The sequence below is a fragment of the Orycteropus afer genome, unplaced genomic scaffold, assembly GCF_000298275.1.
Source record: "Orycteropus afer afer isolate SDZICR_OR568_19922 unplaced genomic scaffold, OryAfe1.0 scaffold00040, whole genome shotgun sequence".
Classification (NCBI taxonomy): domain Eukaryota; kingdom Metazoa; phylum Chordata; class Mammalia; order Tubulidentata; family Orycteropodidae; genus Orycteropus; species Orycteropus afer.
The window spans coordinates 15,669,391-15,684,662 of NW_006921627.1; the positions used below are offsets into that span (position 1 = coordinate 15,669,391).

At 35.8% G+C, this 15,272-nt stretch overlaps 1 protein-coding gene across 1 annotated transcript in view; it reads left to right on the forward strand.

Moving 5' to 3' along the window:
- LOC103193927 (C-type lectin domain family 12 member A-like) overlaps positions 1 to 4,183 on the forward strand; it is a 50,421-nt gene extending 46,238 nt beyond the window's left edge. The window contains exons 7-9 of the mRNA XM_007937229.2: positions 1,264 to 1,373; positions 3,928 to 3,987; positions 4,034 to 4,183. Of these exons, the coding sequence (XP_007935420.2) occupies positions 1,264 to 1,373; positions 3,928 to 3,987; positions 4,034 to 4,183 (320 nt within the window). The remainder of the gene's footprint in view (positions 1 to 1,263; positions 1,374 to 3,927; positions 3,988 to 4,033) is intronic.
- Positions 4,184 to 15,272: the final 11,089 nt, after the last annotated feature.

Consider the following 15,272-nt stretch of genomic DNA (forward strand, 5'->3'; position numbering starts at 1 on the left):
CTAAGGCACTTGACTGCTAACCAGAAGGCTGGCAGTTCAAACCCACCAGCCACTCCTCAGAAGGAAGACTGGGCAATCTACTTCTGTAGTGATACTGCCTTGGCAACCCAAGGAGGGGTCGTTATGAGTCAGGGCTGACTCGATGGCACATAACAACAACAACAACAGTCAAAATGTTAACATAATTTGAAAAATAATGATTAAATAAACTTTAATCAATTTCTAATATTGCAACCCAAGGAGGGGTCGCTATGAGTCGGGGCCGACTCGACGGCAAATAACAACAACATATTGACTTACCATGAATTTTGTTTTAACACCCTCAGCTGTCATTTGATATTTGTGTCACTCAAGCCTTTAGCCTAAAATTCTGAGTCCAAGTGATGAAGCACAAATCTGCATGACCCTGAGACTCATTCCCTACCCTTTTTTGGTAGTTTAGTTAAGATCTAAGTTTAGTGAGTCTTCAGAGAGACAATAAGATTGATCTCAGCTTTCTTGGTTTGAGAAACTGTTCCTAGGGTCTTGGGTATGCAATTTGGCAATCAGTATAATCCCTGATGTGGATTGTGGGCCCCAGTTCCCTTAATATATTTTACTTAGAGAAACTAGATATTTCATAGTTCCTCTTAAGCTAACCTTGCCTTTGTAACAGGGTTTGGGGACAGAACTTACTCTCTCTTCTCTGAGAATGCTCTCTGTGCATGTTCAGCTTTGAGGCTGAGGCAACCCTTCTCAGTTAGAATCCTAGCCGTGACACATACAAAACATCTATGGCAGGTCACTGCTAGGGAATAATCAGTGTTCTTCAAGGATTGTGTCCTCTCCACAATTTCTCTGCTTGAAAGTTTTTCTCTAATAAATTCTATGGTATAATTGTACTATGTGATGCTAGCTATTCATGTCTATGTTCCTCTTACAGGATATGGATAATATTAACCAAACACAATTTCAAAGAGTGATTTCTATGGGTGGTGTTACTTACCATCAAGTCAATTCATACTCTCAGTGACCTGAATAGGGAAGCAATATGAGGAAGAAGGTTTTCCCTTTTGCAACTTTTTTAACAGCTCATTTGTTCTTGTCTGAGGCTGCAGGTGGGTTTCAGATCTTTTATGGACATGTGGGTAATTGGCACAGGGATTTGAACAAACAATGTAAGCATTTAGACTTAAAATAGAAGATTCTGTTTAACATTCAACTCTGTGTTACTTCTCTTTCATCTTTTACTTATTTTATTTTTTTTTTTTACAATGTGTTGAGCTTACTTTGCATATCCAACAATGTCTGAAGAAGTTACTCTTGCAGACCTAAAATTCCAATACCCCAGAAAGACAGAAACTATTCAGGAGTTTGACAATTTAAAGAAAAAGGTAAGTATTTGCGATATGGATGTGATGTAAGGTAGTAGAAGTGGTTATAGCCCTGCATGTTAGGTTTCAGTGAATTCACAATGATATTGGTATTCTCTAGCTTGAATTTTTAATTAAGTCTCTAATTTTTACAAAGGTTACCAAAAGCATCCATAAAATTATAATGAAAGCTATTTTAAAAACACTGATCAATGAGTGCCTTAAATACTCTTAACATTTCTCCATTTCTTAAGGTTGGTGGAAACAACAGAGGAGAGGAGATTGACAGGAGAATTCTCCTGTCTTATTTACCTTTTTTTGGTGGGGGGCAGAGCACAATACTATGAACAGAAATTTTATTTCATAAATTGTTAGACCTTAGGTCTAACACTCAAAATCTTGAGAAAGGATAACAAAAATTTTATTTCATAAATTGTTAGACCTTAGGTCTCCACTCAAAATCTTGAGGAAGGATAACAAAATAATCCTATGTGCTTTTCCTTTTGTACAAATTTCCTTTTTGAAAAGAGTTTAGGCAGTCTACTTCTGTAGTGATACTGCCTCGGAAACCCAAGGAGGGATCACTATGAGTCAGGTCTGACTGAACAGCACATAACAAACAACAACAAGAATTTTGTAACATTTTCTTTACTTTGATTTAATAGAGAAATTGTCTCTTCTGGGCTTCACTGTTCAGTAAAATTTTGTGGCTAAAAGAAAAAACAAAGTTGTAATATAGACAAATTCTAATAAAGGAATGGTATAGATCTGGCCCAACTAATATGAACAGCTTATGCAAGGAGACTCAAAGACATGGCATAGAAAAAGCTTATTGCCTATGTTACACTGCCAAACTCTCAGGATGTCGTCATATGCATAGACTCATAGTAATCCTATAGGACAGAGAAGAACTGCACCATAGCATTTCCAAGGCTATAATCTTTACAGAGCAGATCACCAGGTTTTTTTCTTCTGCAAAGATGCTGGTGGGTTGGGCCACCAACCTTTTGGTTAGCAGCTAAGTGCTTAGCCATCATGGTTTTCTTTATCACCCTATCTTAGCTACTCAAGGACAAAACGAAACAGATTTACTTCTCTGTTAACTGACAGCTGTTCACGTTGTCCAGATTTGTACAAACAGAAATATTGCTTTCTCTCCCTCTCTTTTATAAATCCTATTTTTACCTCTTTGTTTCTTGAACCATCCTATCAGACTACTACTTCGCCTGAAGAACCAATTTGCATGAATATTAAATAACTAACAATTTTTCATTATTCTTGATGTATTCTTCTACAAGATTCTGAAAAATGCCCACAGGTTCCTAGTAAAATACCTTTCTTTAGAAGGAAAAGGTTAAAAAAGAAAGGCAAAAACAATCAATTAAACAACCAATCCCATGGTATATACTATTTCCAGAACTCTGCTAATTTTGCTTTCCACAGCACCCTCTGCTCCATCCAAGTAAGGTGACAAATGACCTTGGTTCTGATTGTCTTCCACTGCTGATTGGATTGAAAATAGGAAGCACATGTATGCATTACCCCAACACCTAGAATTGTATGAGTTTTATAAGAAAAATTTTCTCTTTTCATTGAGACCTTCAAATTATTACATGTGTGCGATGAATTGCTTGATGTGGCCCTTCTAGCCATTGTCTTCCATTCTGTGATGTACTTACTGTAAATCCTATTATCCATGCCTGTTTGGGGTGGTGTGGTAGTTAAGGTCAGGTATCAACTTGGCTGGGCAGCTGGTAGTAGTCGTTCCCTATAATGACTGGCAATCAACTCTGTGATGGGATTTGCCTTGAGCTGCTGATTGTTAAAGCCATCCACTTAGGTTATTTCTGTTGGGGCAACACAGGTGGAATGTATCGTGAGTCCTGCCTTGCTGGAGGGTATAATTCAAATCACCACCCTTACCTTCTTTGAGGGTATACCTACAAATCTCCTGGAATGATTTGCCCTCCTCTTGCTCCAGTTTTGTGTCTTGGCTCATCTTCATCTCACCGCTGGATTTGGGACAGTAGCCGTCATCTGATCTGCTGATCGAGGTTCATTAAACCCTAAGAATTGAGAGAATCCTCCAGACCTACTCATGGACCTGGGACTTGCCAGCCTGCCAGCCTCTACCACTAGTACATGAGACAAACCCTTGGGTGTCTGAGTTCTGTGAGGCATTACAGTGAAATACAGAACCCTAAGATGGGGGAAATTTTGGGAGGAGGAGGAGGAGTTAATGTCTGAAATGATGGCATGGTACGGTAGTTTGGACATTTGGGACATCTTTAACCTCCGCCTCGTGGGGACTGATCTTGTGCTGATCTTTCTGAGACAAATTGTTCAAGCAATGTGATAAGCCCAAAAAGGGTACTTACACCATGGTACTTAAAACGTGGTACTCAGCCTCTTTCTCTCACTTCTGTGCAGCGAATGTTTTCTTATCTCCTTAATTTTCTTAAAAACTGTTTCTGAAAAAAGAAGGTGGTGATTCTTATGAGAGAAATATATATATATATATATAAACATTTTCTACAGGTACAATTTAGTGACATTGGTTACTTACTTTTTACAGGTGTACAACTTAATGACTGCAATTACAATCATTGATTGTGCAACTCTACCCTTAATCAAGGTAATTTTTCCATCACTATTAACTTCCCTTTTTCCTTTTTCTGAAGTTTCTATCCATCTTGAAGATAGAAATGGGAAAACTGAATAGACTGCAAGATATCAAAGAAGAACTTCAGAGAATACACTTTACAACTGGTGACCAACATGGTCTTCTCCATCACATTGCTGCAAAATATAGCCACAAAATTATGTCATGAGCTATACAAAAGCCAAGAACTAGTCTTATATTCCTCTCTGAATTATAAAACAATGAAATAAACTTACAATCACTTGATAATAATTTTGTGAATAGCTAGGGGCCTTTGCAGATGTTTCCATGATTTGAATAAGGGAATTAAATATGATTGACAGAGGACTCATTGATATTGCCATGCAATTAGTAGAAAAATAGAAAAAAGGATAGTGATTATATGCCTCAATATTATTAAGGGATAACAGTTCTTAGATAAAACCTTAAACATGGATGAGACCAATCCCATTATTTCAATAGTGAACAGTTTTTCTAAGAGGACATTTACCACTGTTATTCTGGGGCACTGAAGTGAGTGGAAGATAGGACTAGTTCCTAAATATTAGTCAATGATTAATGAGAAAGATAGTCATTAGGAAAAATAAATGAATAAAGTCTTGGGTCATATTTGTAATTGGATAAAATTGGTCTTCTGAACTCTGGTCGTTGGATGACAAAAATAGTTTGTGCTCATGAACCCATGAGGTCCCATGAGTCGGAACTGACTTGGCAACATTTGGACTTATGAGCTACTCGCCCTCCTGAGATGCCTCTGAAATACCCAGCAAGTCAGAAAGGAGGAGGTGCTCTAATTGGAGAAGTAGGATTGGTGTAATTATTTGGAGTTGATGCTTCCCACACAGAATGCTTCCTGTGATTAGATTTTGTTGGCAGGGAGGGATGCAGAAAAAAGACAAAGGGAGACAGAAGAATTAACTATTCATTATTAGGGCTTCTAAAGCTGGCAGATGGGAGCTCTGGTAGCGTAGTGCCTAAGGCACTTGACTGCTAATCAGAAGGCTGGTGGTTCAAACCCACCAGCCAATCCTCGGAAGGAAGATTGGGTAATCTACTTCCGTAGTGATACCGCCTCAGAAACTCTAGAAGGGGGTGCTGTAAGTTAGGTCTGACTTGAGGGCACATAACAACAACAAAGTAGGCAGATATACTGCAATCTAGGAGATTAATAGAAATTCTTTTCAAATATGTGTTCCACTGCTAACCAGAAGGATGATGGTTCAAACCCACCAGCCGCTCCTCGCAAGGAAGACCCAGCCATCTATTGGGAGCTTTGGTAGCATAGTGCCTAAGGTATTTGACTGCTAACCAGAAGGCTGGCTGTTCAAATCCACCAGCCACTCCTTGGAATGAAGTTTGGGCGATCTACTTCTGTAGTGATACTGCCTCAGAAACCCAAGGAGGGGTTGCTATGAGTTGGATGTGACTCCACGGCAGTGAGTTTGTTAAGGGAGCTTTGATGGCATAGTGCCTAAGGCACTTGACTGCTAACCAGAGGCTAGCAGTTCAAACCCACCAGCCACTCCTCAGAAGGAAGGCTGGACAATCTACTTCCATAGTGATACTGCCTTGGAAACCCAAGGAGGAGTCGTTATGAGTCAGGTCCAACACGATGGCACATAACAACAACAACAAACATTATGATGATAAATAACCAGCTGCCATCAAGTTAATTCCAATTTATGGTGATCACATGTGTGTCAGAATAGAACTGTGCTCGTAGGGTTTTCAATTGCTGGTTTTATTGAAGTAGATCATCAGGACTTTCTTTCTGATGCATCTCTGGGTGTAATCAAACCACAAACCTTTAGGTTAACAGCTGAAAGTATTAACTGTTTATACCAACCAGAGACTTCTTCTATGCAGATTACTGTTATTATTGCTGATCGGTGTTGTTGAGTTGGTTCTGACTCACAGTGACTCTATGTCCAACAGATGGGGGGCTTGGATAAAATATGTATTGTTATTTGCCATCGGGTGTGATTCGTGGTGACTTTCTGTGTACCAGAGTGAAGTGTTGCCAGGTCCTTCTTGTTCACTCTCTTCCTGAGTGCAAGTCCTGTGTGGCCAAGCATGGCAGGCATTCTCTCCTGGGCTGTCAGTATATATGACTAGCAACCTGCTGCAAATTCATGTGTCCAGTATTTATCGTCCTGTGTTTCTCCTGCCCAATATCCCTAGGACAGGAATCCTTTCCTCACCAATGAGTGAAGACAGATGATCAAAACAAACATTTTCTTTCAATCATTTTAATGGCATTGAAAAGTAGTAATGCAATGTAAAAAATGTTACCTTTAAATAGTAATGTATAAGATATTGTGTCATGAGATAACAGACAAAAGTAATTCAAAAGTTTTTAAAATCATCTCTATTTCATGTAGAACTTTATAAAATCCCAGATATATTCACAGTATAAACTGGGATTATTTCCCCAGAAGGATTACAAATACAAGAGCATGGTAAATGACAGCACATTCTCCTCTGATAAGTCTCATATTCTTGTAAAATTTTTATGGTTGAGGTTGAGTGGCAGTACTTTTCTCTGGAGCATTGTAGATTCCAATTCAAACAAGTTTTAATTGAAATTGCTGGATTAAGGAACGCTTTTCTATCAGATATCTCTAATGTGTTTAAAATTCAGAAAACTGTAAGCAATGTTTCCTCGTGATTTTGACAAATACTATCTATTGTAGCCACATAAGGGAGAATTTTGGTGAATGATGCTTTTGTCACAGAAAATTATAGAGGTGAACAAACTTCACTGGACTCTAACACATACCAAAAATTTTCCTAAGTGCTAGAGATGCAAACATAAGTGAAAGATGGATTCTTCTCTTAAGTTACGTAGTCATCACTTGTATGTGCAGACTGTTTATAAAATTCTAGATATAAACAAAATATAATGTGACAAATACTTCAGTAGGAATTTATGGAATATCTAAAAACACATTTTAGCTTTGATATTTGTTATAACTGACATTGGAAATAGGTATTTTTGAATGAAAATTGTAGAGACAACCTAGAAGAACATTTCAAGTCAAGAGAATAAAGTGAATTTAGCATAATATAGTGCATGCATGAGATGTGAAATTATTTTATTGTGTACTGTGGTTATGAATATGTTGTTATTAGTGGACTTTTACATTGTGTTTGTCCAATTTGTAATGGAAAAATAAAATTTTGAGACTTTACTAAAAATGGTACTTAAATTCCATTTTATAAGACATTTGAGAAGTGATACAGTCAGACTGAAGAAAAAAAACAGAGCTTCGAAATGTTAAATACTGTTGGGAACTCAAGAGTTAAAACACGTCTGTTAGTTTGAGGACTCATCAAGCAGGAGGGAACTCAGGGACATGTAAAGTAGGGGTGCTGCCACACAGAATTTTAACACTGAGATTCCTGTATCTTCACAAGAGTAGGCCAGACAGCAAATTCAAATTTAGTCATTTTCTTTTTTCCTTCAGATAGAAATAGTCAGCTTAGTGGTTTGGGTCAGAAAGATAAGCTGGCATTATCTTTAGTGGTTGACAATGAAAGGACAGAATGCTGTTAAGATATGTAAAAATGGAGGGAGGAAAGATATATACTGTAAAGGTATTATTTGGAGTGAAGAACTAAAGATAAAGATAGTATGTGTCAGGGTAGAGATGAAATCCTATTTTGAGAAAGTAGGATATATGTAAGTTCATTTGTAATTACTGCAAATTGGAAGGTAATATGTAATAGAAAGGGGAACACAGTAGATATTTCAAATTACCAAGAAGTAGTGATAAAATTTAAAGAAATTAATTCTAACACACTCTGGTGGTATGAATGGTTCATGAACTTAACCACTAACCAAAAGCTGGGAGGTTTGAGTCTACCCAGAGGTAACTTAGAAGAAAGGCCTGATGAACTTCTTCCAAAAACTTAATCATTGTAGCGCCTGTGAAGCACAATTCTACTCTAACACACGTGGGTCAACATGAGTCAGAACTTGAGGTTAATTTTTTTAAAAATAATGAAATTAAAAGGTGTATAAAACATTAAAAAATAAGAAAAATAAAAAGAAAGTAAAATATATAGTAAACTTGGGGTATGATGAAATAATATAAAATTAGTATGTCAATATAATTGAAAGATGAGAGCTGTACCATCTGGAAAAACTATTAAAACTATTGAATGTTCTTAATAAAAAAATCAGTTTTAAGTTGTTTCTAAGAAATGGAGCTAAAGAAAGTTATAAAAAATAGAAGAATAAGCAATACATATCAAGGAAATATAAATAAAGAAAGCAATGCTATTTTAACAATGATATTGTAATATTAATATAGTTAACAGGAATTAGAAGTTACAAACTAAAAATAAGATAGTTATCTGAGAAAAATGACTTCATTAGTCTTCATATATGTAGACCATGTAATGTAGATTCTACCTAAGTAAACATAACAAACCAGCAATTCAAAAACATAATAAATGCAATTGTGAAAAGAAATTTTAAATCCTTCTTTCCAAATGAGATGTACTTTAAAGATCTAAAAATGGAGATAAATAACATGAAAATACTTGTTTGCTGTATAGAAGTGGAAATTTGCAACCTGTGAGCTAATATACATAAGTATAGATACACATATATCTGGTCTCTAAAGTCTTTTTCTCAAACATTAGTTATAAAAGTTATCAGAAATAAACTTTAATAAGATCTAAATTATAAGATAAGTTTTTTTATGACAACATCAAATGAAAATTATAAAAAGAAGACATCTGACTTTGAATTTAAACATTCTACTATCCAAAATAAATTCTAGACTAGCAAGAAATCAAAAATAAAATTTTAAATTGTTAGAAAAATACCTCATAACAAAACTATGGGAAATAGCATAAACTATATTCAGAGGAAAAGTGTTGGACTTAAATGAAGTCATTATTAAAATGAAAGACCAAAATAAAGGAGCATATAAAAATATGTTTTATAAGTGCTACAGTAAGACAGACTAGGAAGAAAGACCTGGCAATCTATTTCCAAAAATCAGCCAATGAAAACCTTATGGATCACAGCAGTCCGATCTGGTTGTCTATGGGGTCACCATGAGTCAGGGGCTGACTGGATAGGAGTCAAGAATGAAAATAACAATAAATGCTGATAAGAATAGAAAAAAATTGAAGGTAAACCATATACGATGAAATTGATCAGTAAGATGACAGAGATATTCAATACATATGATTAGGCCAATTAGTTGTCAAGTTAACAACAATGCTTTTGTTTAAGACTGGAAGTTATGTTCTTCATAATTCTTGTGGTTGAAGGTAATAGTGAGAGAAACAGAAGTTAAATTTAGAAAGTAAAAGTAAACCATGGCTATTACTCTTAGAAGTCTGTGGTGTTAAGACAGATGTGCTGGGTAGGTTGCAACCCATCTGTGCTCTTGCCCAATCTGTGTCTAGTTCATCTTTCGGATTACTGACCTTACCAAACCCCATAACCAAGTACTTGATTAGAAGTTCACAAAAGAAGGGCCTTGCTGATTTCCCTGGAGGTAGCACTTCGCCAGAGGCAGGAACTTCCACAAACCTTCCCAGGAGCTTTCGCCTTGTAGATCAACTTTGGTGGCTTACATTCTAGCATTTTTTCTTCTCAAAATACTCATTGCCATTGAGTACATTCCTACTCATAGCAATCTTATAGACTGACACAAGCATGTTAATGGCAACTCTGGTGGCATAGTGCCTAAGGCATTTGACTGCTAATCAGAAGGCTGGAACCACCAACCACTCCTCAGAAGGAAGGTTGGGCAATCTACATTCATAGTGATACTGCCTCGGAAACCCAAGGAGTGGTCGCTATGAGTTGGGTCCGACTCCATGGCAGTGGGTTTGGTTTTTTGGTTTATAAAACATTTGGGAATTATCCATATATCCATTAATAGTAGAGTAGATAAGTCATGATATTTATATATTGGAATATCATTAACAATAATTAAAAAAATGAATTATTGTCACACCCAAAAAGAAGGATAAATCTAACTGATATTATGAAGAGTGGAGAATCCTTTACTCTTTTTTTGTAGGAACAAAAAATACATTTTGTAAGATTTCATTTATATTAAATTCAAAATATGCAATAATAATGCCTAAAGCACCTGACTGCTAACCAGAAGTTTGGCAGTTCAAACCCACCAGCCACTCCTCAGAAGGAAGTTGGGCAATCTACTTGTGTATTGATACTGCTTCAGAAACCCAAGGAGGGGTCTCTGTGAGTTGAATCCAACTCAACGGCAGTGAGTTTGTTTTTTTTGGTTTGTAGACATTGGAATAACAATTACTTCTGGAGAGTCCTATTGATTAGGAAGAGACTTGAGAGATATTTCTGGAATATGATAATTGTCCATATTTTCATCTGGATATTATTATACAGATGTGTACATACATTGAAAACCATCACCTGTTGCATATTCTTCAATTTTATATTCTTAACTCATGAGACATCCAAATACTGTGATGAGGATTTAGACTATAGGTCATAGTTTCTCAACCACAGTTAAATACCAATAAATAAATTAATAAACAAATCATTTACTGTGCAAAATATGAGAGATTAATATCTTGTGACCAAGAACTTATTCCCCAAATGCAAGGATAGTTCAACATTTCAACATTTCAAAATTAATTGACATAAACTTTATATAAAATGGTTAAAAAGAATCTTATGATGTTATCAGATGATATTTGGTAAAATTCAATAGTCATTACTATTATGTTCTCATAAAGTAAAAATGAAAGAAACATTACTTGTGCATGTTAAATATTATATAAAAATAACAGAAATCATCATACTGAAAGGTAAAATGCTGGTATAATTTCTATTACAACTTACATTAAGACAAGAAGGCATACTACAAGTACAATTGTTATTGTTGTTAAATGTCATCCAGTCAGCTCCAACTCATAGCAACTCTATGTACAATAGAGTAAAACATTGTCTGGTCATGCACCGTCCTCACAATCCTTGCTATACTTGAGCCCATCGTTGAGCCACTGTGTCAATCCATCTGGTTGAGGATTTAATCCGTGTATTTCTAGATAATACAGTAAGACAAAAATTGGAAATAATCAGTATTGCATTGTATATGCAGAGGCATGATTTTCTTACTTTGAGGATTGTGTGTGCGTGTGTGTATACTAAGAGCACTCAATATACTCCAGCAATTCTAGGGTCTTTTATGACTTCTGCTGATATCAGAAGTGAAAGTTTTGTACAGAGCACTTAGAGCTATACAGTTATCTTCATAATCATCTAAAACACACACAAAATTTCTAGTTCCCCAAATTAATGAAATTCTTAACATACTTTTTGGGTTCTGAAATAATTAATCAATCTCTTTTCTCATATCACGACTTTTATTATATACCTCACTTCATAAATGTCTTAAAATTTTAGCTACACAATCCCTTGCATGACTACAAGTTAAGCAGTGAAAGACTATATTAATTAACCTTTATAATTTATATACATGTATAAATTAATTTTATTAGATCTGCATCATTTTAATATAACTTGACTGTTCTGGTGTTTTTTCTTAGAAATAAGACTTATTTTCAGTGTATAATGTGTATTAAAAATGAGGTGGTGTTTTCATTTTTTTGGACAGGAAATAAGTCAAATTGGCTGATTTGGTAATAATCACTGACACTGCCAATTAAGTTATAAGGAAATACTTTCTATAAATTCACAAAGCTTAACTCGTAGCTATACTTTTAAATAAATATACTAAAAATAGGTGAGTTCTGGTAGTGTAATGGTTAATGCATTCATCTGTAACCAAACTGTCAATGGTTCAACCAGCCAGTCAATGGAAAAAAGATGGGGCAGTTTGCTTCTGTAAAGATTTACAGTCTTGGAAATCATATGGGGCAATTCTCTTGCAAACTCCAAACTCACTGTCTTTGAGTCAATTTTGACTCCTGTCAACCCCCACTGGGTTTCCTAGGCAGTAAATCTCCCAGGCTGTAAATCTTTACAGAGTAGCTGGTGGGTTTGAACCACTGACCTTCTAGTTAGCAGACAAGTACCTTATCCACTAGGCCACTAGAGCTCTTTATGGGGCAGTTCTATTTAATCCTAAAAAGGGTCACCATGAGTAGGAATCAACTTGATGGCAATGGATCTGGTTTGGTTTTGATTTTATGCTAAAACAATAATATAAAAAACAGTTGATTTTTTAAAATGCATGAATAAGCTGCAATGAAATCAGTAAGATTTTTATATCTCAACACCTTCTGAGTACATTGGATTAAACAAGTAACCTCTGGGGCAGGGAGCAGGGGGGACCAGTTATAATTGTCGATTCACTTCTTGATTAAGTTTAGATACAGATATTCTCACAATTGAGGAAGTAAATAATTTCTTTTATTTAGGTGTTTTCCAATACTTTGCTATCCTTGAAATAGGAGGATCAGCATATTACATAATAAAATGGTCTGAAGTATAATTATATGAACATACCTGAGTAATTTAAAAAACAGGGATGCCATTAAAATCTCTAATAAAATATTATATTTATGCCAAAATCATATTCAAATGGGTAGTAAATTTATATTGTTTTTATCAATTGCATACTAATTATTATAATGGTAAATTTCAATGCCTAGAACTTTGTATGTATAGAGAGGAAAACAAACATTAAATTCAAAATTTAGACATACGTGTTTTTCTACATTATAATATAGTAATCAGCGAAATTTTAAATTGAGGACAGACTCAACAGTAAAGAATCCAATTAGAGACAATGTCAGAAAGAAGACAAATGACAAAATTGGAGAGCCTTGATTAATATCTAGGAATACATGCCTGTTGAAACCCCTTGCACTGAATCAATTCCATTACACAGTGACCCTATGTAACAGAGTAGAACTAGCCCCATTGAGTTTCCAAAGCTGTAATCTTTATGGAAGCAGACTGCCACATCTTTCTCCTACAGGGCAGCTGATAGATTTCAACTGTTGACCTTTTGATTAGCAGGGGGGCTGTTTAACCATGCCCAAACAGGGCTCCTTTATGGATGCATTGTTTTATTATTTTTATTTTATTTTTTTTAAATAATACATGTACATGTTTAAAACAAAATAACACAGAAAATCTTATTATTCAGCTAGAAAACCTCTTCTCCTAAAAAAATTGTCTTGCTCTCTAGAGGCAATTGTTTTTAATTATTTGTGTTTTCATTTCTTATGGTAACTACATATCTCTTTAAGTGAGGATGGTACTGGATGTGGCATTGTTTCCTTCTGTTGTATACAAGGTCACTGTTAGTCAGGAATGACTCAATGGCACCTAACAATAACAACAGAAAAGTATGTTTATAGCCTATATAGAACTTTCAACCTTAGAAATATCTGTTCACCCCTGGATTTGGTAGATGAGTAAAACCGCTCTATCTCACTTCCCTCCCCTTACCTCCTCATAGAAACCTCTATTTCTTGTTGAACAAGCACAGGGTATATCTCTAAATCCTCCACTTTGTAGGACATGGACATGAGTTAACATCCTTCCTTCTACCTCACTTCCTGCCTTCTACTGCTCTGTCTCTATACTCAATATACAGGTCATAAATACAATATTTGTGTTCTTTTTCTTTTTCTTTTCTTTTTTACTTTTATTGTAGTGAAAACATATACAACAGGACATTTGCCAATATCACAACTCCTCCATTTACAGCTCAGGGACATTGATGACATTTTTTTTGTGTTGTGCCACCATTATTGCTATCCTTTTCCAAAATATTCCACCACTGGAATATGCTTTTTGATGATAAATGAGATGTCATTCCTCTCCAATTTGACATTCCCGGAATAGTAGACAATATGATTGTCCAGAATAAAGTAGCCAATACCACTCCATTTCAGCTTACTAATGCCTAAGATATTGATCTTTATGCATTCCATTTCATTTTTGGTAACTGCCAATTGTCCTAGATTCACACTTTGTACATTTCACATTCCACTTATTAATGGATTTTTGTAGCTGTTTCTTCTCCTTTTGAGTTGTTCCACATAGGCAAATGAAGGTTCCAAAAGCTTTACTCTGTACAGACCGGTAATACTCCATCCACACCATTAATGTCAACTTTACTTTGAAGTGGCAGCTCTTCCCCAGAAGAATTTTCCAACCTGAGAGGCTCATCTTCTTGCACTATATCAGACACATTTCACTGCTATTCTTAAGGTTTTCAGTGGCCAATTTTTATCAGAAGTAGACTGCCATGACGTTTTTCCTAATCTGTCTTAGTCTGGAAACTCAACGGAAACCTGTGCACCAGGGTGATCCTGCTGGTATTTGAAATACCGATGGCCTAACTTCCAGCATCACTGCAACACACTGCAACACACAAACCACCATAGCATGGCAAACTGACAGACAAGTGGTGTAAGAAATTTTAGACATTTATCATTTAAAAGCTTTAGTTAAATCCATTCAGGTGTTAATAAATGAGTGAAGTGAGGCTAGAGATTTCCTCAAGCTCACACATTTATTGAATATTAGAGGACTAAAACACATCTGACCCACATGTTTCCTGCCCTACCTGTGCACTCATAACCTCCTCACCCACAAGCAGAACAGAGTCTCTTCCCTCTGTTAGTGTTTGTGCCTCATTGCAGCGAATTATGAATATTGCTTACTGAGTTATACAGTCTGCTTTTAAAATATGTTCCAAACTTAATGGTATAAGGCAGTATCTTTTTCCTGACATCAATGCTTACAACACCATCTTTCCTAGATTTTTCATTTTTAGGAAATGTTCATTTTTCAATTCTGTTTGAGATGATTCTCTCAGCCCAGTCTACAATGACCCAATATTTCTTGGAAATCAGTAAAAGTGTGCCTAATAATAGCAATATTTTATCAGTTGCTTTTCACTGAGAAATACTGTGGTTATTTTGAAAAAAAACATTGATCTACCCATTTAACAATGGTCATTGAACATCTACTATCTGATTGTATCATGCTACCAAAAAAAAAAAAAAACCAATTCACTGTCGTAGGGTCTGATCCGACTCATACCAACCCCTCCTTGTGTTTCCAAGGCAGTATCACTATGGAGACAGCTGTAGTAGCATAGTGCCTGAGGCACTTGACTGCTAACCAGAAGGCTGGAGGTTCAAATCCACCAGCCACTCCTCAGAAGGAAGATGGAGCAATCTACTTCCGCAGTGATACTGCCTTGGAAACCCAAGGAGGGGTCTCTATGAGTCATGTCCGAATCGACGGCACAGAACAA